This window comes from Puma concolor, chromosome C1, assembly GCF_028749965.1.
Source record: "Puma concolor isolate L17-30 chromosome C1, mPumCon1.1.hap2, whole genome shotgun sequence".
Lineage (NCBI taxonomy): Eukaryota > Metazoa > Chordata > Mammalia > Carnivora > Felidae > Puma > Puma concolor.
The window spans coordinates 35,221,086-35,247,893 of NC_141674.1; the positions used below are offsets into that span (position 1 = coordinate 35,221,086).

The window sequence follows — 26,808 nt, forward strand, 5'->3', positions numbered from 1 at the left end:
CTGCCACACTGCACCACACTTACAATTCCCCCTCAGTCCGCTCTTTCTCCTGATTGAATACATCTTGTAGCCTCAGCTCTTCAGCTCTTCCCCTGTCACAGCCCTCCTCCAACACACCCAGCAACTTCCCATTGCCTGTGAGATAAACTTCACTTTCTGATTGTGCCTCTGAAGTCTTTTCTGATAGAATCTCCTTGCCCACTTTAGCATTGTCTACTTACCCACAGGTGAGCCTTAAACAGTCACGTGGGTCTCTTGGGCCTCTTAGCCTGTGTTCCTACTGGTCCCTAGACCTGGAGACCCAGCTCCTCCTGGGTATTTCCAGTGTTGTAATGTTAGTCATGTAGTTCTTGGTTGATCACAGCATCTGTCTTTGGGGTTTGAATCCCACCTTCCCCATTCTGTGTGAACCATAAGCAAGCTATTTAATGTTCCTTTGCTGCTTTAGTTTCTTCATATGTAAAATGGGAATATTCGAATCTCCTCATGGGGTTTTGTGAGGTGTAAATAAAATAATAATTTTCAATCCCTCAGTACAGGCCCTGGCATTTAGTAAGCACTTAATAAATGTTGGCTCTTTTATTTGCATTACCATCATTGTTATTCCCTAACGCCCATCTCTAGTAGCGTCTTCTCCAAGAAGCATTCTTCTCCCTCGGTGAGCTCCTCTGGGTTCTGTCCACTTGTTTTAGGAGGGGTAGGAGGAATCAGTCCTCAGGATAGTCCTAGCTATTCACTAGCTAGTTCAGTACTGCAGCCCAAAGAGTCTTCAAGAAGTTACAGGGGACCTTCACGGGCAGGACTTGAACAGCAGGCGAGGACTCTCAGGCCATCTGATGTGCCTGCCCAGGAAGAAACAACAAGGAGCCCTTGAGGTAGGCAGGCCTGTGGCCCAGGACTGGATTCTGTGGGACTTATGCAGTCCCCACATCTCTGTTCCAGGAGTGAGACTGGCTTTTCGGTCAACAAACATTTACTCATACTCACGTGCCTGCCAGGGGGCTGATGTTCGTAGTCAGTATTGGTGGCATGGGCAGCTTGCCCTTGGAAAACTACGCCTCGTACAGGAGACAAGGACGTTTGCAGTTGTGTTGCTTTGGTGGAGTCCGGTGCAGGGTGCTAGAGAGTACAGAAGAGCAGCCACCAGCAGTGGTGCTGTCAGGAGGGTTGGAAAAGGCTTCCAAAGAGTTAGGAGGTAGGATGGCCCAGGGGAGGCAGAAAGTGCCGCAGGAAGCCAAGGAAGTGAAAAATGGTGGAGCGTGTGGAGAGGCTTTATAGTTTGGTGTGGATAGAGCATCAAGTGTGGCACAGTGCTGAAGGATGCAGGCTGGGGCTAGACCAAGGAGTCCCCGGTCTCAGTTTATGAGGAGTTTAGTAGAGCTTTATTCTGAGGGAAACATTGAGATGTTAGAAGTAGAAACAGTCAAATTTGCAAAATTCTAGGTGCTGGGAGAATGGAATGAGGAATCTGGAGGCAGAGGGGCCATTCAGGTCAGTGGAGGGATCATAGGAGAAATCATGAGGGCCTGGACTAGTGGTAGCGGTGGAGAGACTACAGATGCTAGGAGCTAGATGACAGATTGTGGGCGCCGAGGGTGACTGGGAAGCAATGGTTTGAGAATGGTTCCTACGTATCTGGTTTGGAAATTGACCAGGATGGAGGTGGAAGAACAAGGAGGATGAGGAGTTCAATTCCAGAAGATGGAGTTTACAAATATAGGATATGGGCAGGTGGGGGGCGGGGATATCCGGGAGACATTTATATATGCAGTTCTAGAATTTAAGGGCGGTGTGGGCTGGAGGTTCAGATTAGAGATGTCAGCCTGCTGCCTGCCCAACCATGCTGTCCTCTTCACAGAATCACCGAAGATTCCGCTGTGACCACGTTTGAGGCCCTGAAGGCTCGGGTCAGGGAACTTGAACGGCAGCTATCCCGTGGGGACCGTTACAAATGCCTCATCTGTATGGTGAGAGAAAGGGAACCTGGGATGCCTTTGGTCAGGCTTCAGTGCCCTCTGGGGGTTGGAAAGGGCCTCTGCACTGTGATCTGAGCTCTTTAGAGGGTAGACCAGCCTCAGAGTGACCCCCCCTTCTCTGCCCACCTCCTCCCTAGGACTCATACTCGATGCCCCTAACGTCCATCCAGTGTTGGCATGTGCACTGCGAGGAGTGCTGGCTGCGGACCCTGGTGAGGTGGCATGGGGGTTGGGGAGTGGGTGGCTACTTCCGGTGCTACCCACATGTCCATGCTTATGCTTGAGCCTGCTTGAGGGGAGGGAGGTGCAAGGGCAGGGGAGAGCACGAGCATCAAACACAGCAGCAGGAAACCAGGATGTTCACCCCCCCCCCCAAACTCCCCCCATTCTTGTCTCCACCACCAGCTTTATTAAATTCTCTCCCTCCAAGGGTTCACTGCCTGCTCTGCCCACCCCCAAGGCCCACTGTATCACACGTATTGGTGTGATCCCAGGTCAGGAGGAGGCTGGGTGTGGATAAGCAGGACTAGGGCCTCAGCCCCTCCCCCTGCCATTACTAAGCTCCTTCTGCTCCTGCCCCTGTTCTTCGCTCGGGAGCAGCCATTAAAATGTCGCCCGGAGACAGCAATAAAAGGCCCGGACGTGGGCTCTGTGTCCTGATCAAAGGCCGCATGTAATCTCGTTAGGGCCGAGGCAGCCACAGCTGGACCCAGCCTTGTTCTCATTACCGGGGCTCCCGCTGCGGGGCTGGCCAGGCGGTTTGATCCTGGCGTCCCCCCAACACAGGAGTATGCCTGCCTGCTTGCAGAGGCTGCCCATGCATCCCCAGCCTGGGCTGACAGGACCAAGGTGCCAGCATACAACTGGTGCAGGGGGACATGGCTGTGGGCCCAGGTGCTCTCATGAGCAAGTATGCAGCATAGTGTGCATAACCAGAGCCCTCCCTGTTCTCCCTGCAGGGTGCCAAGAAGCTCTGCCCTCAGTGCAACACCATCACAGCGCCCGGAGACCTGCGGAGAATCTACTTGTGAGCTAGCCACCCCCAGCAGGCCTTGCCTGGAGCAGCCCCACCTGCCCGCCTCTGTGACGTGACCCTCCCCCTTGTACATATTTGCACACAGGTTCCCCATGTACATACATGCGCACACACACGTGCACATTCGTGTGCGTGCACACACACACACACACACACACACACACACACACATACACACACACACACACACACACACACACACACACACACGACTCTGGAGCCAGAGTGGAGGCTGAGACCCAGGCCTTGCCTGCTGGTTCCCACCAAAACTAAGGACCATACCTGTTCGGGGTTTTGTTCCCAAGGTGGGGCAAGGAGGTGGGAGTGAGGGGGAATAGTTGGTCAAGGCTCCTGAGATACAGCCCCCGGACTGACAGACGGACAGACAGACATGCAAACACCAGACTGAAGCACATGTAATATAGACTGTGTATGTTTACAATGTTGTGTATAAATGGGACAACCCCTCGCCCCCCACTCCACCCTCACCCCTTTGGTTGTATGATTTTCTTCTTTTTTTAAGAACACCTGGAAGCAGTGCCCCCTTCAGGGCTGGCTGGGGGCTCGGCCCATCCACCTCTCAGGGTGCCTGCCTCTCTCTCTCCCATGGTATCCCTTCCCTCTCCCACGTGCTCGGTGTTCAGTGGTGTATATTTCTTCCCCCAGACATGGGGCACATGCCTCAAGGGACACGATCCTCTCCTTAGTCTTAGCTCCTGGGGCTCTTTATAAGGAGTTGGGGGAGAGGGGAGACACAGGAAATGGGAACCGAGCTGAAGCAGGGGCTGAGATTGGGGCTGGATGAGTATGCTCCTGGCTGTCCAGCCTTCTACCAAGAACCATTCCTGGGATTAGAACTGCTGTTCCCAGGGAAAGTGGTCTCCCCCACCCCTCCCGTGGGCCCCACGGTGTGATGCTGTGTCTGTATATTCTATACAAAGGTACTTGTCCTTTCCCTTTGTAAACTACATTTGACATGGATTAAACCAATATAAACAGCTGCTGCCTGTGTGTATGTGTGCAGGAAGGGGTAGGTGATGGGGTGGTATGGACAGAGGCAGTTAAGGAGTTAATTCCTGGCAGCAGTGTGGGGAAGAGGACTTGGATGTCCCTGTGAAGCAGAAGCAGTGCAGGGTTGGTCCACTGGGGGTGGGGGGCCTGAAGCACTCCCATCAGGGGTGGGGGTGGAGCTGGGGACCTGGACTCCTGACTATTGATGGGTAGGGGCTCCAGGTTAATTCCTTATCGATGCAGAATCGTCAGCTCATTAATCACAGAAGAGGTCAGAGCTTGGGGGTACAGAGGGGACGCAAGCTCTATCCCCCAATCTAGAGCAGAAGCAGCTATAAGCTTGGGTAAAGACAAGCCTCAGGCCTCTATACCTTTCTAATGCCCAGAAATGAGCCAGGGACCAAATGGAACAAGCATCTTGGTCTCTGCGACCTTTTTTCTAGTGACCAACACCCCAGTATAGCTACTCCCTAGATTCTCAAATAGCTACCGTAGAAACCCCAGTTATCCAAGGTGGACCTTCATGTCAGGGAACTGAAGCTGGCCAGCTAGCACCGGAGATTGCACTCTATCAAATCATTCCCAAGGCTACCCACTGCCAGTGAGTAATCCACATCCTGGGCGCTCTGGCAGGTGCTCACAACTGCAGATGAGTCCTTTCCTTTACACATTCTCACACACCAGGCCCGTCGTCCACCTTTCCAAATTCTCCACCTTAGACACCGATCTCTGGGTGCCTGCGATGCATATACTACAGAATAGGATCCAGTTGGCAGCTCCTGCCTCTTGGTTAGAGCCTAGTGAAGGCCCTGCAAAGACCCGTGCCCAGCTTGATGGCATCGAGTATCCTAAATAGGAGAAACCTGGGGCCCAAGATTCCGGGGAATGTAGGTGTCCTGCCAAAGCAGGGCGGCCCCAGTAATGGCTGCTTTTGGAAGAGAGGTGGATAATGTCCAGTTCACATCGGGCTGGCTGCTTTCAGGTCTCAACTCTCCCCTCTCCTTGTCTTGGACTCAGCAGGTCCCTGATGGCTGGTTACTCTCACCCTAGGGGCCATATGCTTTCAAATAGGGGACGTTAACCCTGCACGAGGGCACGAAGCCCACTCTGCCACGGGATCCTTAAGCTTGGTCTCATGGCCCAGGCAGCACTGCCACCTGTTGGCCATGGCTAGGAATGCAACCACACAGCACCGGGATTGGAGGCAACTGTCCCAGAGGTCCCAGAGGTCCCAGAGGGCTGACAGATGCAGATTGAGCTCAGCTCTTGAGACAGAGTCCATCAGCCCTGAGAATATCAAGGGTTAGCTGCCACCCAGAACTTGGCCAGCCATCTCCTTCACTGTCAAATTATCAAAGCCCATTCCTGCCCCACCAAGTCCCTTGAACACCACAGCAAGCTCATCCAATCAACAGATATTTACTGAGTACCTACTACGTGCCAGCATTGTGCAGCAGTGACTTATAGAATGAGAGATGATACAGAACTCTAAGGCTGAAGCCGCCTCTCCTGCCTGGAGATGATCCAAGTGCATCTCTCAAGAAGATGGAGTTGATTGTTTTAGTCAAATGGCCCCCAGCCCTGATCTTCAGGGCTACTGAGTTTGTCCCAGCTCCTGTATGGTGCTACTGTCTTCCTGCTCCCCACTCCACCTGCCTGTTACACACCTTGCAGCTTTCCTGAACCAGTGGCTTCCTGGCAGTGTGACGGACCCAGGCAGGCCTGCCACCTCTGCATCCTCAGCTCCCCATCTGGCTCAGGCTCCCCGGCAGTGAGCACAGAGAAGCCTCTCGGTGAACTATTAAGTGGATCTAGGCGGATGGTGCTTCATGCTGCAGGGCTTTGCCCTTCTGGGGCCTTAGGGCAGAAATCATAGCCCCTGCCCTGGCCTGACCCTCCTTTCCGGCACCTCCCACAAAGCTCACCTTCCCTTCAAGAAGTTAAAGATCAACCCTGGGGTTCATCAGCAATCCCACCCTACACAGCCTAACTGCCACAGAAATTAGCAGCCTCACTTGCACTTGTCCAAACACAGCTGCTGCAAGACTCCTACAGAGACCTGTCCAGGCACTCCCACCCACCAGGATCCTGGGATAAACAGACCACCACAGTCCCTGGGGTAGAGGCTGCTAAAATTCAATGGGAATTCTCTATTTGCGGGACCACAAAGTCCCAGAGGGCTGTAAGGGAGGTGAAGCAGAAGAGGACCCCACTCGTGGATATAGGTTGTGGGGAGGTGTCAGGCATTTATTTCTGGAGTAAAGGTAAGTTGGGTGGGTGTTGGGTGGGGAAGGAGCTCAGCAGTGGACACAGCTGCGCATGAAGTTGACACAGAGGCTTGTGTAGTAAGCAGGGTAGTCGCGGAGGTGGCTGACATGTGCAGATGACACAAAGTCCACAGAGCGCACCAGGACCCGGTGTGCCAGGCGTGCCTCCACCATGCGTTCCACATCCCTGGCCAGGACCACCTCGTCGGCCCTCGAGTAGAGGTAGAGCTCAGGCCAGCGAGAGGCTGCATCGAGTAGCCTGTCATAGAAGTGGGTGTGGAAGAGGGCAGTGAGTGGAGCGAGCAGGACATGGAACAGGATTGCCACCAGGGCGAAGGCCACCAGGAGCAGCAGGCGCAGCACAGCAGGCCGGTGCTCCAGGATGGCTGCCAGGGCCCGCAGAGCCCCCACCAGGTTGCTATCACCAGGACCGCTGTCAAAGATGGTGCCCACCACACGCAGGTGGCAGAAGCGCCGATGGGTCTGCAGGAGCTCCAGCACGTATCGGTACAGCATGACACCAGCATTGCTGAAGACATGGAAGAGCAGGGGCTCCTTCTCAATCTCGTAATCAAAGAGTAGCTCAAGTAGCTTCTGGGCCAAAACACGAAGTGAAGGGATGCCCAGGGACTCGGAGAAGAAGACCATGTGCCATGGGGCTGTGTATCGGATCACGATGCAGCCCTGGGGAGAGGAGAGAGGCCTGGTCGGTCCTCGGGGATGGGGGTAGGGGTAGGGGAGTACCGCTAGGTCAGAGATGTCCAGAAGCTCCAAATGCCAGAGGCCCACAGGCCTAGCAGTGTCCAGGCACCAGCTCACCATTCACAGATGCGGGTGCCTTCCAGAGTGGAAGGTACACTCAAGGCCCATTTATGGAATAATCACTTCATGCTGGCCAAGGCCACTCAGCCTGGCACGGTACGTGAGGCTTGGAGCTCGCTTTGGAGATATCTAAGCTGACCAGAAGAAAGTCTCACTCCGGCCCACACCCTGTCTCCCTCCCACCTCCCCCTCACACCCTCATCTGTTCAACTCTGACATATTTATGGCCTCACTGCTTGGCTACACCTTGCTGCAGTGACTCAGCTCAGCACTATCCCCACGCTCCCAGACCCAAGGAGGACCATCCGACACCCCACCCCATAAAGACCGAACACAGGAGCTATAGCCTGCAGGTCCCAGTCTTGACCACCAGAGGCCACTCGTGAGCTAGACCCCGCATCGTGTCAGTCTCTGGCCACTGCCACCTTCCAGCAGGGCCTTGAGAGCAGAGTCCATACTCTCTGGCACAAGAGCCTGGCACCCAAATCTATCTGGTTCCAAGGCCCGGAATCACTCCTCCCACTCGCCCTGAAATTCCAAATATAGTAAACACTGTTGTTCCTCAAATTCTAAAATCTGAGCCAAACTCTTAGGCTTCTGTACCTCGCAACGCCTGGGTCAAGTATGCCTCAAAATCTCCAGATAGATCCTCTTCTAGGTCAGTTAGAAAAGGCAGCCAAAGCCATGAGCCTGTGTCCTAATCCCCTCTCGTTGTCCTGTTCCAGAGACAAAGGGCCCTTTGTCAGGGGAATCTGTTAGGTGGGCTCTGGGGTCATACAGGTCTGGGTTCAATTCCTGGCACCACTTCTTAACAGCACGAGCGAAAAGAAGTCTCCTTCATCTTCCCAAGTCTGTGTTTCCAACTGTAAACTAGGATGACATCCATCTCACAGGGCTATGAAGATTGAATGACAAAATGCATCTCAAGTGCCCAAAACAGCACCTGGCACAAAGTAAACAGCAGCAGCAATCAGTAACGGTAGGAGTGCTCAGGAGAACATCATACGGCCACAGTACTTGAATGACCTATAGCTCAACACAATGGTCGGCTGAAATAATCCTGCCATTAGCCCCCTAACTTCACCCCTCCCGCTGACTCCAATCTGACATCTGCCCCAACTCCTCCTGGCACTGTTCTTACCAAGGTCCTGGCATGCCTAAGCCCCCTTCCTGAGACTCTGCAGAGGGGGTCACCAATGCCACCTGCCCCCTCAGGCTCTGGGAAACTTCACAAAGTGCTCTGTTCTGACTTCCCAGTGGGATGTGAAATGTCTTCCCCCCTATGCGACACACAGCATTGCCCACAAATGCAAACACACTCCCACATCACACCACCACACACGTGCAACTCCTAGGACTAAACAAAGCCCACCCACATTGCCATCCCACAGAGGCAGACACACGCGGCACCCACCACTCACTCACGTGCACCTACCATACCATCTATGAGTGCACAAAAAAGCAATAGCCAGCTGTACACACCCACAAGCACCCACACCACTGGCGGGGACACACTTGCCTGCTGCACTCTCTTCAAGAGTATACACACACACACACACACACACACACACACACACACACAGACACACTCCCCTGCTGGAGGCTTCACATGCAGAACCACCTGGTGGTGCAGAAACAAACAGCAACTCCTATGAACACGCCATCTATGAGGACACGCACGGCATGTGCCCTCCAACTGCGTGTCACCTGTGAGCACACACACAGCGCACACAACCTCCACCCCCCGTGAAGGGCATGACATGCCAAGCTTCCCCGCTCGTGGGTCTGGGCCTCACTTCGAGGCTTCCCAGGTGCCTGGCATCTCTGCTGCCAACTCCTCAATCAGATGCTCCTAGAAGTCCCTGCACATCAGATCCCAGTGTCCCCCCGCCCCTCCAGCCAAGCATTTCTCCATCTCTGTGCACACTCGGCCCCAGGGCCTTGCTGAGGGTCCCTGCCTCCCTCGCCTGTATTTTCAGTCTCTTCTCTCTAGATTCCTAGCAAACCAACCTCATTAAAAAAAAAAAAAAAAAAAAATTCTCTGCAGTTTCATTGTGTCCCCCTCTAACTCTATCCCACCCTCTCTCTCCACCTTCCTAGACGGTCTTTGACACCTTCCCTCTCCGCTTCACCCCTTCCCACTGGCTCCCCTACACTACTCTCACGAAGGTCACCCATGTTCTCCCAAATGGTCAAACCCCATGATAGCTTTTAGCGCCCATCGTACTTTCCTTCCAGCACCTTCGGGATCTCGCACTCGCCCCACATTAGGTGTATAAATTACTTAAAAATAAAATCTTAAAAAATAAAATAAGGAGCGCTTGGGTGGATCAGTCAGTTGAGTGTCCAGCTCTTGATTTCAGCTCAGATCATGATGCCAGGATCATGAGATCAAGCCCCACATGGTGCTCCATGCTCAGCATGGAGCCTGCTTAGGATTCTCTCTCTCTCTCTCTCTCTCTCTCTCTCTCTCTCTCTGCCCCTCTCCCCTACTCGTGCTCTCTCTCTCTAAAAAAGTTAATTAATTAAATAGGACCTTTAAAAAAATAACAGAGCCTTAAGGAACAAAATAACTAGATGCCATGGGTGATCCTGGATTGGATCCTGGTTTGGGCAAATCAGCTATAAAAGACATTCTGGGGACTGCGGAAGAACCTGAATACAGACTGGGAACTAGAAGAGATAAAAACAGATTAACACGGGAAGGTGGGGATCATGATCTGAAAAAAGGCAAGATGCAAAATAGTGTAGTCAACAGATGCGGTTTAGGTAAAGAAAAGATACAGAGAAAAGCTGAAAGGATGGGCACTAATGAGCAGATAAAGGTCATCTCCATGTGTAGATGCAGTATTTTTCTTTTCTTTTAAATAATAAAGTATTAGAAGTATGGGTTTGGAAAATCTTTTTCTCCATACCCATCCTGTCCTGACCGCCTTTCCCAGACAACCCCTCCACCAGCTTGCCAACTCAACCCCACTGCCTTCCCTGGGATCTAACATCACCCCTCTGCTTAAATCCCCCCAGGACCCTCCCAGCCTGTCTCTTGACACCTGCCCTTTCTTTCATTCTCTGTTCTGGCCACGCTCACCTATTCCTATTCTTCCACCTGCCCTCAGGGATCTTAGTCCACTGGAGAAGCCAGACAAACCAGCCTGGCCCAGTGAGTGGAATTCAGAAGTAGCTAAAACTACCCACAGAGCAAGGCCATTCATAAACAGCAATGCCTGAGGACCAGCCTTGTTGGTGGGGGAAGGCCTCAAGCTCAGAACTACATGTTTCCCCCAACCCTTCTCCCATTCCAGGGCCACCATCTACTTCATGCACAGTGCAGACAAAGGTCAGTGGAGAGAGGCTGAGGCAGGGGGCAGAGGGTACTGCCTGGCCTTTCTCCCAGGAGATTCCCCACTCCTCAGCCCAGGGCTTCCAGGTGGCACCTAGGGCTGTCCGCACTGGTGTCTCCCTGCTTTGGGAGGTCTGGGCCGAGGAAGACAGGGCCAGGCCAGAAGCCAAAGATGTGAAAGGGGCTTCCAAAACATAACCCAGCCCTCCTAAGCCTCTCTCCAATTATCAGAAGCTCTATATCCAACTCTTGGGGTAGCTTAAGAAGAAGCAAGAACCTCCAGCCTGAATCACTTTTCCAAGAGGCCCTTCTACTATGGGAATGTGAAGGTCCATGGTCAACCTAAGACAGAAACTCACCTGGTCAGAAAAGGAGAAAATTCCCAGCACACTTGGCCCAGGCTTTTGCTGCCCATCAGGGCAACAACAGACTTGAGGTCTGGGCTGACTCCACAGCTGGGAGCACATCAGGGCTGGGCTGCTGTGGGGTTTGAGGAGGAGGAAGGGAAAGCAGGTCAGGGGGCTGAGGGAGACAGACCAGGCAACAGAGCCAGCAGCATCAAGAAGGGATAATCCTGCCAAAATGCCCATGACCCCAACATCTTCCTCACAGGTTGTTCTTCGTGCCATTCCCAGGCCTGCCACACTGCAGCCCAGGGATGAGGGCGGCCAAGGCTGAGTTCCCCACAGAGGGGCCACAGGGGGCAGCGCCCCAATGAGCTGGGTGTCCTCAAGCCTGCGGTACTCACCCTTTTGTGGTAGATGGCGCTGTACTTGGCAAGGTTCTTGTCGGTGCAGCCACCCCAGCCCAAGAGAATCACCAAAGGCTGTCGTGTCCCCACCTCCTTCCCGCCTTGGTTGGGGCTGTTCTCTGAAACACAGACACAGTGGGACTGTCAGCACCAGAGCTGTCATGTGGGGTGAGGGTGACTGGCCAGTCCGGAGCCAGCACCACTCTAGCTGTAGGCAGGGAACCAACAGATGCCAGACCTAGGCATCCTGCCAGCCCCTGGGCCTCTGATTCCCACGGGGCTCGCTCCTCTGTCCTGCCTCAAGTGGCATTTAAGCCTCTTAGGAGGCACTACAGGGTCACTGGAAAAACCCACAAGAGGGCACCTTTCTTTAGTAACTCAAAGACATAGCCCAGGTGAGAAAAGTAAGTGAGGACTTTCTCCATGCAATTTCACCTTCTAATCCAGATGTCAGCAAATTACAAGTCATGGGCCAACTGTGACACGTGGTCTGTTTTTATATGAACCGCAGGCTAAAAATGATTGTTGTTATATTTTTAAATAGTTTAAAAAATAAAAAGAGAATCGTATTTTGTGACATATGACTTATATGAAATTCAAATTTGACTGTCCACAATAAAGTTTTATTGGAACACAGCCATACTCATTTACTTAGTGTATGTAGCTGCTTTCTTCCTAAAACAGCAGAGCTGAGTAGTTGCAACAGAGATCGTGTGGTTCACAAAGCCTAAAATACTTACTGGTCCTTTACAGAAAAAGTTTGTCAGCCCTGTTCTAATTTCACGAGCACATGGAAGAAGAGGATTTTTTAAGTACAGTTCACGCCCAACACGGAGCTTGAACTCACAACCTCTTGAGCTCAAGACCTGAGCTAAGATCAAGAGTCAAACATTTAACTGACTGAGCCACCCAGGAGCCCCAGGAAGAAGAGGATCTTAAAAGGAGAAATGGCTAGGACAGCACCAACAGGGAGGTGAAGCAGACTGACTCTGAGGGCCCATGCCAATCCACGCATCCTGTCCTGCCAGAGAATAATAATCGCCAATATTTATTGAGATGTAACCCTCCTAACAACACTAGGAGGAATATTATTGCAGATGAGGAAACTGAGGCACAGAGTGCTTAAGTTACTGGTCTAAGGTCACACTGGAAGTACACTAAGGTCACACTGGAAGTACACAGCTGGCAATCTGGCCCTTGCTCCCCATCCTAACTAAGCCACTTGAGACCTCCTGTGCCACGAGCACCACCCACAACTAGAAGCATGTCTCCTTCGGTGATATGCTAAGGCACAAAGCCAGCTGTTTCTTCTACGGCTGCTTTCAAAGAGGCCTCCCTGCAACCTTGTTGGTCAGACCTCATCTCATTCCCCCTGCCAAGCCAGTCAGGGGGACTTTCGTGCGGGGACTGTCTGTTACTAGTTATCTGCCCTCCCAAAAGGGCCAGGGTGTGCCCTTCCAAGTATCAAGCCACTTGGCAATACTCAGCTGCCACCTCGAGATTTATGGATGCCAGCGGTGACCTGGCAACAGTAAATTTCAAGGCTAGTTAAGAGGATGGTAAATATAAATCACTAACCTTTGGACAAAAGGAAGACAACAATTTCCTGTGGAAATTAATGTGATTGAAAAGTTCAATGTGCCTGCTCTCCAGCAGTGGTGACTCTGGCCTTCAGAGATTAACTACCCGCCCCCATGGGGATCCCAGGCTGGGTCGCAACTCAGCCTGGAGCAGGAGCTGCCAGCGCCTCAGTCCCTTCTGATGCCTGCCAGCGCTCCCAGGCTCCCCTGATGCTGGCCTGACCTCTGATAAGGGAGAAGGTCCTACACCAGGCCACTCCAGAAATTCTCACCACCTTTCCCAGCCTGGTGTCCCCACCCCCTGCCAGGGCAGCTCTTCGACTGCCCTGGCCCTTCTGGTGGAGAAGCCATATCTGGGGAGGACTTCCTGGGGATGACTCCCCATGAAGCTCAGGCTAGAGCAGTCTCAGGGGTAGCAATCAACAGCCACCCATTTGGATATGCCTTTGAATCTCTGAGACCCAGGAACTAGATGTCTGAGACCTGCCCCAGGGAGGCCCCCTTACCTCTGTGCAACTGTCTGAGCATAGGCTCCCCTCCCCCAGCCTATAGCGGTCCCCTCCTAGGCCACCACCAAGACACCAGCAAAGGGCCTTGGCATTTATCTCAAATACAGAGAGGGCAGCCAAGGGATGTCACACCCCCTGGTGGCCTCCTGAAGTTAAGGCCAGCCCCCACCAGTGGCACTGGTGCATTCCCAGTTTGGACAAGGTTCAAACAGCCTCTCCTGGGCCTCTGACCTGCCCCCTCCCAAAGCTGGATGTGAAACTCCATTCTGCTCCACCAGGTTTTACAGGTTCCCTTGGCTTCACCAACTCAGGTAGGGATGACCCTTCCCCTAGATAGGCATGTCCATGAAGAAACTCTCAGAATACGGACACCCTGAACACACTGCCTACTGCCAGAGCCCAGCCTTTCCATACTACTCCTAATGGGAGGCAACTGGCCCCTCCACTCAAGCCAGGCCCTCGAGGCTGCCCCTGAGCCACAGGTGCCCTTCCTGTCTGCAGGCATGCCCACTCCCCCGGCACAATCTCCTCCTGTGACCCATTCCTAACTGGAGCCTTCACCCTGACCTCCTCCCACCAGAGCCATGCTGCCCCTTCTGATTCTATATTTCAAGTGCTACAACCCAGAGAGGTCCAAGGTGCTTTGGCAACATGGCTGGGAGTGACAGAGACTGGGAAAGATCTCCCGAAGGAAGACACATTTGTTGTGCTGGCCCTGAGGCCCGTTAGGAGCTGCCAGGTGGAGAGAGGGCATGAGGCTTTGGAGATACTGCAGTTGGTCTGAGGCCCAGCAAGCAGTCCTGGGGGGTGGGGGTGGGGGGGTGGGAGGGCTAGAAGCCTGGGTGAGGAGAAGCAGTGGTTGGGAGAGCTGCCAGGAGCAGGTCTGGGGGCCCAATCCTGCAAGGCCTTTCAAGCCATGCACACGAGTTGGGATTTTATTCCACAGCAGTAGAGAACAAATGATGATCCTGGAATTAGGGAAGTGGCACAATCCAATCTGTATTAATAACTCGCACAATTATATAATGTCTATCTCTCCCTTTAGCTGGCAGGCTTTGTGAGGGGGGGGCACTGAGTGTGTCGTGTTTATCCCCACAACCCCCAGTGCCCAGCCCTGTAGCTGGCCCATTCAGGCACTCGGGAGACACGTGCTGGAATGAACATGTGGCTGCAAAGTGAAGGATGGATCCAAGGAGAAAGAGCTGGCATTCTTCTTGTTACCCATTGCCCTTTCCAGAGTAATAAAAGTAATTGTTATGGCTATTGTTATTTATTGCCACATCCAGATCATGATTCCTCCATCCTCCTATAAAAGCCCCTGTTCCTTTTATGCTCATTCCACTGGCCGTATCACCCTCTCCCCGCCGTGGCTGCTGCCCCCAGGGCCAAGACTCAAGCACTGGCTCCATCTCTCATTTATACTCCAGGACTTCCCATGACCCTGCAGAGGCAATCAAATCCACCTTGTTCCTAAACCATCACAGACCTCTCTGAATTCCACATCTCCCTCCAGCTCCTACCTCCCCCTCTTTTCCATCACAAAGAAAAACAATAATGATAACAGGAAAAGAGCATTATATGTCAAGCACTCTCTAAGCACTTTATTATCAACTCATTTAATCTTTGCAACAATCCCATGAACAATGTACTGTTACTATTCTCATTTTACTGATGGAAAACTAAGCCACAAAGATTATAAATGACTTGCTCAGGGTTACACAATAATCAGTGAAACTAGAATCCAAACCCAAGTGGTCTAGAGACCAGCTTGTCACCACTATCCCAGCCGGCACCCTGGGTAACAAAATCCAAGCCCCCAGTCTGTTTGTCTGTCTGTATTTATTTATTTGGTTCTTTATGTTTGAGGGAACACAAGCAGGGAAGGGGCAGAGAAAGGGGGACAGAGGATCCAAAGCGGGCTCGGCGCTGACAGCAGTAAGCCTGATGTGGGGCTTGAACTCACAAACCGCGAGATCATGACCTGAGCCAAAGTCAGACGGTCAACTGACTGAGCCACCCAGGTGACCCCCAATCCCCTAGCCTTAACCAAATCTCTATTACCTCAGCTCCAAACGTGTACACATAGCTCCCTCTGTACATTAACAGATCCAATGCTGACCTCTTCCACCTGCTTCTCCTCAGGGACTGGCTACCCCAACCAGAGCCCCAACATATGGGGCTTCATTTGGTCCTGCAATCATCCTAGGAGTTAGTTACTAATGTCCCCATTTTACAGATGGGAAAACTAAAACACAGAAGAGCAAGTCCCTCTCCCCAAGAACATGCAGCCAAGAAGTGGCAGTCAATGTCCATCTCTCTGGACCACCATGCCACCCTGCCCCACCCCGCTCCAGGACCTTGCACATGCTCCTCGTTCCCCAGCCCAGGATGCTGATGCTCCACGTTCATGCTTTGCTAATGCCCACTCCACTTGCTGAGTCAGCTCACTGTTTGCTTCCAGGAAGTCTCCCTTGATGTCTTCCTCAACCCCTTTTCATCCTCCACCCCAAATCACCAGACTGGTTAGATGCCCCTCTTCTGTTCTGTCACAGCACCTGTCATCACCATGCCACCACACTTATCACACTGCATGGGCAGTGCCCATTAGGAACAGACAGAAGGCTGCTGTAACGTGCAAGGCAAGAGATGGCAGAGGCCTGAACCAGAACAGTGGAAGCCAGGTGGGAGGGCAGAGGGAAATGACAGGGACAAGAGCAATTTTGGAACATGTATCAAAAGTCTCAAAAACATTCGATCTTTGACATAGCAACTCCACTTCTAAGAAAGAAAAGTGTTTAATCATATGAAAATACTCAATAATACCTTAGGAAAATCAGAAACATTAACGTAGGAGCTAAAACTATAGAAAACAGAGGAGTCAATTTTTGTGGCCTTGCGCAAGGCAATGGTTTCTCGGACATGTACAAAAGTACAAGGAATAAAAGAAAAAAATAGATAAATTGGGACTTCATCCAAATTAAAAACATGTGTACTTCAAAGGGCACTATCAAAGAAGTGAAAATAACAAGGGATGCTTGGGTGGCCCAGTCGGTTAAGCATCTGACTCTTGATTTCGGCTCAGGTCATAATCTCACAGTTCATGAATTCAGCCCCACAGCGGGCTCTGCGCTGACAGTGCAGGGCCTGCTTGGGATTCTCTCTCCCTCTCTCACTGCCCCACCCCTACTCACTCTCACTCTCTCAAGAAATAATAAATCAACATTCTTAAGTGAAAATCAAAGCCCCAGAATGGGAGAAAATATTTGCAAATCATATATCTGATAGGGGACTTGTATCCGGCATATACAAGAAAACTCTTACAACTCAACAATAAAAAGACAACCCAATTAAGATGCGCAAAGGATTTGCAGGGTGCCTGTGTGGCTCAATCAGTTAAGCAACCGACTCTTGATTTCAGCTCAGGTCACAATCTCACGGTTGTGAGATCAAGTCCCCTGTCTGGCTCCCCACTGGGTGTGGAGCCTGCTTAAGATTCTCTCTCCCTCTCCCTCTGCCCCTGCCCCACTCATATATGCATACACGTGTGCACATTCTCCCTCTCTCTTTCTCTCTCTCTCAAGGTAAATAATTAAATAATTTGGTATATCCATACAATGAAATACTATTTGGTCATAAAAAGCATAAAAAGATACAGGCTACAAGTCACCTTGAAAATATATGCTAAGTCAAAGAAGCCAGACATGAAAGACTATATATTGTATGATTCCATTTATATGAAATGTCCAGAATAGGTAAATCCATAGAGAAGTAAATTAGTAGTTGCCAGGAGCTAAAGGAAGGGGGGGATGAGGAGGGACTACTAATAGGTATAGGGTGTCTTTTGAGGTGATGAAAATGTTCTGGAGTTAGTGGTGATGGCTGCACAATTCTGTGAATATACTCAAACCCAATGAATTGTACATCTTCAAAGGGTGAGTTTTATGGTATGTGAATTATATCTCAATAATGCTATTATTTTTAAAAATTAATAGTAATAGGGATGCCTGACTGGCTCAGTCAGTAGACCATGCAATTCTTGATCTTAAGGTTGTAAGTTTGAGCCTCACATTGGGTGTAGAGATTACTTGAAAAAAAAATGTTTTTAATTAATAGTACATTAAGTGAAAAAGCAAGTTGAAAAGCAGCATATACAACAGAATACACACACACACACACACACACACACACACACATACACACATATTTATGCATAGAAAAAAACACATCAAGGGGTGCCTGGGTGGCTCAATTGGTTAAGTGACCAACTTCAGCTCAGGTCATGATCTCATGGTTCAGGAGTTTGAGCCCTGTGTCAGGCTCTGTGCTGACAGCTCAGAGCCTGGAGCCTGCTTCAGATTCTTTGTCTCCTCTCTCTGCCCCTCCCCAGCTCACGCTCGCTCACGCTCTCTCTCTCTCTCTCTCCCTCTCAAAAAATAAATAAATATTTAAAAAAATTTTAAAGAAAACAGAAAAAACACATTAAATATTAATAGCAATTATTTCTGGGATTAGAGGCAATTGGTTTTTCCTGATATTTTTTACCCATTTTCTAAAATCAGTATGTATCACTTTTGCAATGAGAGTTAAAATGTTACTTTAGCCCAGGGGCCCCTGGGTGGCTCAGTCAGTTAAGCGTCTCTGACTTCAGCTCAGGTCATGATCTCACGGTTTGTGGGCTCAAGCCCCACATCAGGCTCTGGCCTGCTTCAAATTCTGTGTCTCCCTCTCTCTCTGTCCCTCCCCTGCTTGTGCTCTCTCTCTCAAAAATAAATAAATGACCACTAAAAAATGTTACTTTAGCCTCTTGGCAAAGGCAGAAGTATTCTTTTCAACCCTGGCACTTCTTGAGCACCCACAAAACAATTTAATCTCACAGGCTCCCTGTCCTCTAGAACTCAACAAAACAACACTGACACCAATAATACAAGAATTACAAATATATATATTGTACAACAGTCCAAGTGATAAAATTAAAGCATAAATTAGATTGTGTCTATCCCAGGGGCATGTGGAGAAGACAAAGGAAAGGCTGATGAGGCACAAGGGTCTGTGACACAATATGTGCTTTTTCTCTGTAAGCCAGAATCAAAAGGCAAAGAACCTGTTTTCTTTTTAAAATGCAAAGAACAAAAGATCCTCAGTTTCTTCTGCTTCCCCAGAAATACCTTCTAAATTCTCACAGTCCTGATATATATTTTTTAAAGAAACTGTACCCCAACATGGGACTCGAACTCATGACCCCAAGATCAAGAATCACATTAACAGGGGTGCCTGGGTGGCTCAGTCAGTTAAGCATCCAACTCTTGATTTCAGCTCAAGTCATGATCTCACGGTTTGTGGGATCGAGGCCCACATAGGGCTCTGCACTGACAGCTCAGAGCCTGCTTGAGATTCTCTCTTGCTTCCTCTGCCCCCTCCCCACTTGCATGTGTTCTCTCTCTCCAAAAAAAAAAATAATAATAACAATTAATTTTTAAAAAAAGAGTACGTACTATATAAAATCATATCTGAATTCAAGAGAGAAAGACAAACCAAGAAACAAACTCTTAACTATAGAGAACTAACCGATGGTTGCCAGAGGGGAGGTGGCTGGGGGGATGGGGGAACTAGGTGATGGGGATTAAGGAGGGCACATGTCCTGATGAGCACCAGGTGTTGTATGGAATTGCTGAATCACTATATTGTACACCTGAAACTAATATAACACTGTACGTTAACTAACTAGAATTAAAATAAAAACTTTAAAAAAATAAAAATAAAACCTTATCTGCGTTCAAATCTGTGGCTCTGCCACAAATTACTGTGAAACAGACCTTCAGCAAGTTCTCTAAACTTCAATTTCCTTATCTGTGAAATGGGGCTAATAATACAAAGATTAAATATAATAATGACGATAGAGGGCTTAGCATGGTAGCTGGCACAAAGAAAGAGTTCAATAAATCAAAGACACTATCCCTTCACGAGGAGCACATGCTTACTGTAGAAAAGGAGAAACAGAATATCTAATAAAAATGGAATCAGTTTTGTAACCTGCTTTCTTCCATTTAGCAATATATTGTGAACATCTCTCCCTGTCAGTTTATATTTTTCTACACCACTCTTTTTAGTGGCTACAGAGCGACTGTAGAATATTTCATAATTTGTGGTGAACAATCTCCCATTATTGGACATGATATTTCCAATTCTTGCTGTTATAAAAAGACTTTATTGGACACCTCTTTCTTTGTGTGTGTGTGTCCTTAATTGTTTTCTAGAAATGGAACTGTATTCAAACAACACTTACTAATGGCAACTGAAATCTGCATGCACTAGCTCAGGAGTGGAGCTCCAGAGTTGAAAGCTGGGATAACTTGAGGTAAGATACTTGAGTTCCCCCAGGTTTCTTCTGTTCCTCATTTGTAAATCGGGGTAAGAGCGCCCCCTGCTTCACAAGGTGGTTGTGATTAATAAAATCATGAGAAGTGCTCCTGGCAGGCCTGGCACGTGAGCAGGACATGGTCAACAGTGTAAGTACAACAGCAACCCTGGAGACCTCAGAGAAGGGAAGCCTGTAAAGGGTCCACCAGGTCTGGAGTTCAAATCCAGAGCCTAGCACAGCACCTGGTACAGAGCAGACAAATTAGAAAGGGTTTTTATTAATGTCTGAAAGAGACTATGATTCAAAAAATATAGGCATACCTTGGAGATATTGCAGGCTCATTTCCAGACAACCCCAATAAAGCAAATGTCACAATTAAGTGAGTCAAGTGAATTTTTTGGTTTCTCAGTCCATACAAAAGTTGTGTTTATACTATACTGTAGTCTAGTAAGTGTCCACTAACATTATGTCTAAAAAAAAACAATGTGCATACCTTAATTTAAAAATACTTTATTGCTGGGGCACCTGGCTGGCTCAGTTGTAGAGCATGTGACCCTTGATCTCAGGGTCGTGGGTTCGAGCCCCACATTGGGGGTACAGGTTACTTTTAAAAAATAAATAAAATCTTTAAGAATACATTATTGCTAAAAAATGCTAACCATCATCTGAAATCTGAGCTTTCAGTGAATCATAATCTTTTCGATGGTGGAGGGTCTTGCCTCAGAGTTGATGGCTGCTGACTGGTCAGGGTGGTGGTTGCTGAAGGCTGAGGTGGCTGTGGCAATTTCCTAAAATAAGACAAGGAAGTTTGCTGCATCTGTTGATGCTTCCTTTCACAAAAGATTTCTCTGTAGCATGCAATGCTGTTTGATGGCATTTTACCCCACAAGAGAACTTCTTTCAGAATTGAAGCCAATCCTCTCATACCCTGACACTGCTTTACCAACTCAGTTTATGTGATATCCTAAATCCTTTGTTGTCATTTCAACAATCTTCACAGTATCTTCACCAGGAGGAGATTCCATCCCAAGAAACCACTTTCTTTGCTCTTCCATAACAAGCAACTCCTCAACTGTTCAGGTTTTATCAGTGAGATTGCAGCCATTCAGTCACACCTTCAGGCTCCACTTGTAATTCTAGTTCTCTTGCTCTTTCTACCCCAGGTGCAGTTACTTCCTCCACTGAAGTCTTGAACCCCTCAAAGTCATCCATGAGGGTTGGAATCAACTTCTTCCAAAGTCCTGTTAATGTTGCTATTTTGACCTCTTCCCATGAATCACAAATATTCTTAATGGCATCTAGAATGGTGAATCCTTTCCAGAAGATTTTCAATTTACTTTGCCCAGATCCATCAGAGGAATCACTGTCTGTGGCAACTATAAACTTACTAACTGCATTTCTTAAATAATGGTATGTGAAAGTTGAAATTACTCCTTGATCTATGAGCTACAGAATAGATGTTGTGTTATCAAGTCATGAAAACAATATCAATCTCATTGTACATCTCCATCAGAGCTCTTGGGTAACCAGGTACATTGTCAATGAGCAGTAATATTTTGAAAAGAATCTTTTTTTCTGAGCAGCAGGTCTCTACAGTGAGCTTAGACTATCAGTAAACCATGTTGTAAACAGATGTGCTGTCATCCAGGCTTTGTTAAATTTACAAAGCACAGGAAGAGTAGACTCCTCATAATTCTTAAGGGTCCTAGAATTTTTGGAATGGTAAATGAGCATTGGCTTCAACCTAAAGTCACCGGCCGCCTTAGCCTCCAACAAAAGTCAGCCTGTCCTTGGAAGCTTTGAGGCTAGGCACTGACTCCTCTGTAGCTATGGGAGTCCAAAATGGTATCTTCTTCCAATATAAGGCTGTTTCATCTACATTGAAAATCTGTTGTTTAGTGTAGCCACCTTCATTAATTATCTTAGCCAAGTCTTCTGGATGACTTTGCTGTGGCTTCTACATCAGTACTTGCTGCTTCCCCTTACACTTTGATGTTATGGGGATGGATTCTTTCCTCAAACCTCATGAACCTGCCTCTGCTAGCTTCAAACTTTTCTTCTGCAGCTTTCTCACCTTTCTCAGCCTTCACAGAATTGAAGAGAGTTAGTATCTTGCTCTGGATTAGGCTTTGGCTTAAGGGAGTGTTGTGGCTGGTTTAATCTTCTATTCAGACCACTCAAACTTTCTCTGTATCCACAATAAGGCTGTTTTCTTATCATTCGTGTGCTCACTGGAGTAGCGCGTTTCCTTTCCTTCAAGAACTTTTCCTTTGCATTCATAACTTGGTTGTTTGGCTTATGCCAAACATAGTGTTCGGCCTATCCCAGCTTTCCACATTGTCCTTCCTTAATAAGCTTAATAATTTCTAGCTTTTGATTTAAAGTGAGAGTCTCGTAACTCTTCCTTTCACTTGAACACTTAGAGGCCACTGTATAGGGTTATTAACTGGCCTAATTTCAATAATGTGTCTCAGGGAATAAGGAGGCCCAAAGGGAGGGAGAGAGAAGGTGGAATGGTGGTCAGTAGAGCAGTTGAACACACACAACATTCATCTTACATAGGTGGGGTCTGTGGAGCCCCAAAACAATTACAATAGTAACATCAAAGATCACTGATCACAGATCACCAAAAATATATATAATAATGATGAAAATTTTGAAATATTATGAGAATTGGGGCACCCGCGTGGCTCAGTCAGTTAAGCGTTTGACTTCAGCTCAGGTCATGATCTCGTGGTGTGTGGGTTCAAGCCCCGTGTCAGGCTCTGTGCTGACAGCGCAGAGCCTGGAGCCTGCTTCGAATTCTGTGTCTCCCCCTCTCTCTGTCCCTCCCCTGCTCACACTCTGTATCTCTGTCTCTCAATAATAAATAAACGTTTAAAAATTTTTTTGAAATATTATGGGAAGTGCCAAAATGCAACACAGACACGAAGTGAGCAAATGCTGTTGGCAAAATGGAACCCAGAGACTTGCTTGATGCAAGGTTGCCGCAAACCTTCAATCTGTAAAAAAAAAAAAAAAAAAAAAAAAAAAAAAAAAAAAAAACCACATCTGCGAAGGGTAATAAAGCAAAGCAATAATAAATAAGACAGGGTATGTCTGTAAATAAACTCCCCTGTTCAAAAAAAAAAAAAAAAAAAAAATGCCTTTAGGAGGCCCGCAGGCAAGGAGAGGATCAAGTCCCAACTGTCTTCACCTGGGCCTCCGAGGCCTCTCCGGTGTGACAGCTCAGGCCACCTCAGGCCTCCCCAGCGCCCTTACTTCAGCACTCCCTTTGCTCACCATCGGCTCTGTGAAGCTTTCGGTCACCTTGGGCCACTGTTCTCCAGGAAGCCACCTCAATGCCTGGAGCCCACCATGGTGTTCAAAACCACTCCAGACTGTTTCCCAGGGCCAGTGAAAGCTTCCTGAGGGTTAATTGGCCATTTTTGGGACCCACTTTTTTTTTTTTTTTTTTTTGCTAGTGCTGACACTAGCAGGTTCACAGTAAAGCCTAGGCTTACAATACACCCGTCACTTCCCTTCTCTGTGACCTCCGAAGGCCTTCCTTGTACTCTAAGATGAGCCCTTGTCCAGACCCTGTGAACCAATCATTTCTGAAAATGTTTACTGAACATGAGAGCAATATAGTGCTCCCAACAAGCCGAGGGGGGGCCCTGAGGCAGGACTTGGCTGACCATTCTCTGGCTGGGAGGAGGGGCAGCATAGCCTCAGCCTGGAATGTCAGAGCATCTCTGGCTCAGGCCCACAGAGCTGCCAAGTGACTCCATTCAGCCTAGTTGGCACCTCATCCTTGCCAGCCCCTAACAACAGTGAGCAAAACCGTCAAAAGCACTATGACAGGGATCCCTGCTACGAGAACCAGAGAACAGAACCTTCTCCAAGGAAATGAGATAGGAGCAGAGTATTAGGAGGGGGAGGGGATCACTGGTCAGAGAACCAGGATGCAGGGAGACACCAGGGCAAGGGAGCAGCTTCAGCAAAGGACCGGGCGGACTATCCTCCCAGCATGGGCAACCACAGACACTGGCTGGTGGGATTCCCGGCAGAAGGATCCTGGGCTGCCCAGCCTGGGCTCTGAACAACTGCAGGTGTGCAGCTGCCTTCTAGCTAACTGATATGCCAGTAGCAGCTGCTCGCCTGTCACTCACCGCAGTGCCAGGCACTGCAGTTTTGATGTTTAAATACAGGGAAAAGATATTCTGGAGACCAAATATAACTGTCCTATACACTTCTCCACCATTAAACAATAAATGCAAAAGAAAGACAATCTCCAGGATCCCCACAGAGTATCCCTGTGTGAAGCCATGTCGGCCTGGAAAGAGCTCTCTGCAGACAGATTCAGGGGATCATGGTGCTGTGACCTCCTTCTGCGGTCCCACAATCCAGCTCAGCTCTAGGGCACGCACTCTTAAGAGGGAAAGGCATGATGAACTGAAGCCAATCCAGAGGGGCCATCAGAAGGAGGAGGTTCTTAGGATCACATCAGAGGAGTGACAGCTGAAGGCCCTACAGGTATTTCTCTAGGAGAAGAGAGAAGTGAGGAAGGCATGAGCTGACCTCTTTTTTATTTTTTTTTTTTAAGTGTTTATTTTTGAGAGAGAGAGGGAGAGAGAGAGAGCGCCTGAGTGGGGCAGAGTCAGAGAGAGAGGGGGACAGAGGATTTGAAGCAGGCCCTGCACCGACAGCAGAGAGCCTGATGTGGGGCTCAAACTCACAAACCATGAGATCATGACCTGAGCCAAAGTCGGATGCTCAATCGATTAAGCCACCCAAGCAACCCCTGAGCTGACCTCTTGAAGACAGAGGAAGAGAGACTACCTTGCTCTGTTGTACCCACCACGACCCTCTAGCCCTGCAGTTATCACATCATTGTGAAACCACCTGCTTATAAACCCTCACTCCTCCCCCAAACCACAGCTCCCTGAATGGAGCTGTGCCTGAGTCACTTCTGAGGCACCAATAACTAACCCGTGGCCAGGACACAACAAATGCTGAACTGAAAGCAGAAATGACAGGAAGGCCTGTTGTGGCCCAAGAAAGGGAAGTGCTTTCTAACAATCCCAGTTACCTACAGCAGTCCAGGATGTTTGAGAGGAAGCATCCTATCAGGGAAGGGTCTTGAAGCAACAGAACACCCTCATGCTAGTAGAAGGATGCAGTACTAAATGGCCCCCTAGGACCCAGCTTCCTCAAGCAGTGAGGGGAGCCACAAACAGAGGAAACACACAGACATGCCAGGCACACACACCCAGTCCCTATCTTGTAAACCCTCACAATTTCATGATGCAGACACTATTACAATTCCCATTTTACAGTGGAGGAATCTGAGGCCAAGGAAGGCTCAGTCACTTGCCAAAGCCATAGAACCAGCAGGAGGTAGAAGTGAACTGTGAACCAAGACCAGCAGGCTGCCCACCTGGGCTGAGGGAGAACACCTGCCCTACCACGGCAGCTCTACCCCTTCTCGTGGCTGGTGGCTCTCCAAGGGCAATAATATTAACTGGCTTCACCTCCCCCTGATGCCAACACCTTCCAAAAGCATTTTTACATCTGTAAGCTCAAGAGCCCTATGCCAACATACCCAGCTCTAAGGAAATACATCTGGTCTAGAGCCATCTGTCCTGTGGGAGCCTAGCGGCTGCCCTCTCCTCCTAGACCCCAACCAAGTAAAACAGATGCTATGGGAGGGGATGGGAAGGCTCTCCTGAAGGAGAGCAACATCTGAGCTAAGCCTTCAATGATGAAACGGACAAGGACAAGGGAGGGGTGGCGTGGGGCAGCAGAGGGGAAAGGGCATTCCAGACAGAGGAAACAGCAGAAGCAAAGGCAGAGAAGCAAGAAGTGTGTGGAGAATCACAAGCAGTTTGTGTTGCCAGAACATAAAACTTAAATTGAACAGTGGAAGGACACAGTGATCTAAGTGATAAGCAGGGGCTGATAAACTACGAAGGACTTTGAATGCCACGTTAAGGAACCTGGACTTGATTTATCCTGAGGGCAATAAGGAGCCACTGAAGGGTTTTAGGCAGACTAGTGATAAAAGCAAACCTCTACATTAAGAAAGATCACTGTGGTAACCATACAAGAGGCTGAGCTGCTGGCAGTGAGACTGGAGGGCGGAAAGACCATGTGAACTAATGCAGGGAGAGACATGATGGGCTCAGTACTTCAAGCCTCCTCTCTTAAAATTCCCAATCGAGGCCAGACTTTCCATTCTCTGGGCCCCCAATTCAACTCTCACTGCAAGGATCCAGGCCTGCTCTACAGGCTACTCATTTTGTGGAGCCTCCCACACACCACTCTTTAATGATATGACTCTAGGGAGGAGTAATGCTAATCACTATACTTACTTCATGCCAGACACTATGCTGGGTCCTTTACACAAATTACCTCAGTTGTGTAACCAACAGCCCTGGGAGGGAGGTTACTATCGGTAGCCTCGTTTTGTACATGAGGAAACTGCCAAAGGTCACCCAACTACTAAAGGGAGGATCTGAACCGACTTCTACCTGACAGCAGAGACTGCTCGGTTAGCCACTGTGAAGGACAGTGGGAGGGATGAGTCCTGTGTCCCGGGCTTCTGCAAGGACCCCCGGGGAAAACAGTGGGTGGAAAATAACGGGTGGGTCCTCCAGCCACAACCACCGAAGAGAGGCTGGAAGTGGGAAGCCTGACCCCAAACAAACGAATCAGGACATCCCCTGTCCTAGGCAGCTCTCAGCTGCGAGAGAAAAGAGGGCACAGACCGGAGATCTCCAACTGAAAAGACAGAAAAATCCCTCAACAAAGCCCAGGCCGCAGGGAAGGGGCGGGGCTCGGACCCGGAGACGACTCCGGGGGCGGGGATTGTACAGGGGCGGGGCTCTGTGGGCCCGACAAAGTCTAGGACCTGCGGGACCCCGTGAGGGGGCGGGTCGCGAGAGGGCGGGGCCGCGAGAGGGGAGGAGCCACAGCTATGCTTGCGACCCACAGACTCGCTCGGTTACCTCCCCACGATTGGACCCAACCGTCGTATCCATACCCTGGCTCCAGCAGGGCTGATCCGGGATCTCGATGGTGTAGTCCAGCTCAGACGAGGCCATGGTGAAGGCGCCAGCACTCAGCACGGGCCTCCGCCGGAACTCCCGCTTGCGCGCCCGCGCCTCACCCGCAGCC

At 49.5% G+C, this 26,808-nt stretch overlaps 2 protein-coding genes across 6 annotated transcripts in view; one reads left to right on the forward strand and one right to left on the reverse strand.

Moving 5' to 3' along the window:
• The window catches only part of RNF220 (ring finger protein 220), a 231,323-nt gene extending 227,310 nt beyond the window's left edge, over positions 1-4,013 (forward strand). For 3 of the 4 annotated variants that reach the window (XM_086716771.1, XM_086716773.1, XM_086716775.1), the window contains 3 exons: positions 1,859-1,967; positions 2,114-2,188; positions 2,936-4,013. In XM_086716771.1, the coding sequence (XP_086572897.1) occupies positions 1,859-1,967; positions 2,114-2,188; positions 2,936-3,007 (256 nt within the window). In that variant the 3' untranslated portion in view covers positions 3,008-4,013. The remainder of the gene's footprint in view (positions 1-1,858; positions 1,968-2,113; positions 2,189-2,935) is intronic. The other variant, XM_086716772.1, reaches the window with a different exon arrangement.
• Positions 565-26,808, reverse strand: TMEM53 (transmembrane protein 53). 2 transcript variants are annotated; one of them, XM_025912390.2, is made up of 4 exons: positions 26,675-26,808; positions 11,201-11,322; positions 988-6,974; positions 565-842 (listed from the first exon to the last, which is right to left on the reverse strand). In XM_025912390.2, the coding sequence occupies exons 1-3, from the start codon at positions 26,733-26,735 to the stop codon at positions 6,321-6,323; spliced, it is 837 nt and encodes a 278-aa protein (XP_025768175.1). In that variant the 5' UTR covers positions 26,736-26,808; the 3' UTR covers positions 565-842; positions 988-6,320. The 2 variants fall into 2 exon arrangements, with proteins under 2 accessions (XP_025768175.1, XP_025768176.1); XM_025912391.2 differs by lacking the exon at positions 26,675-26,808 and adding an exon at positions 10,812-10,932 and having other exon boundaries at positions 11,201-11,323.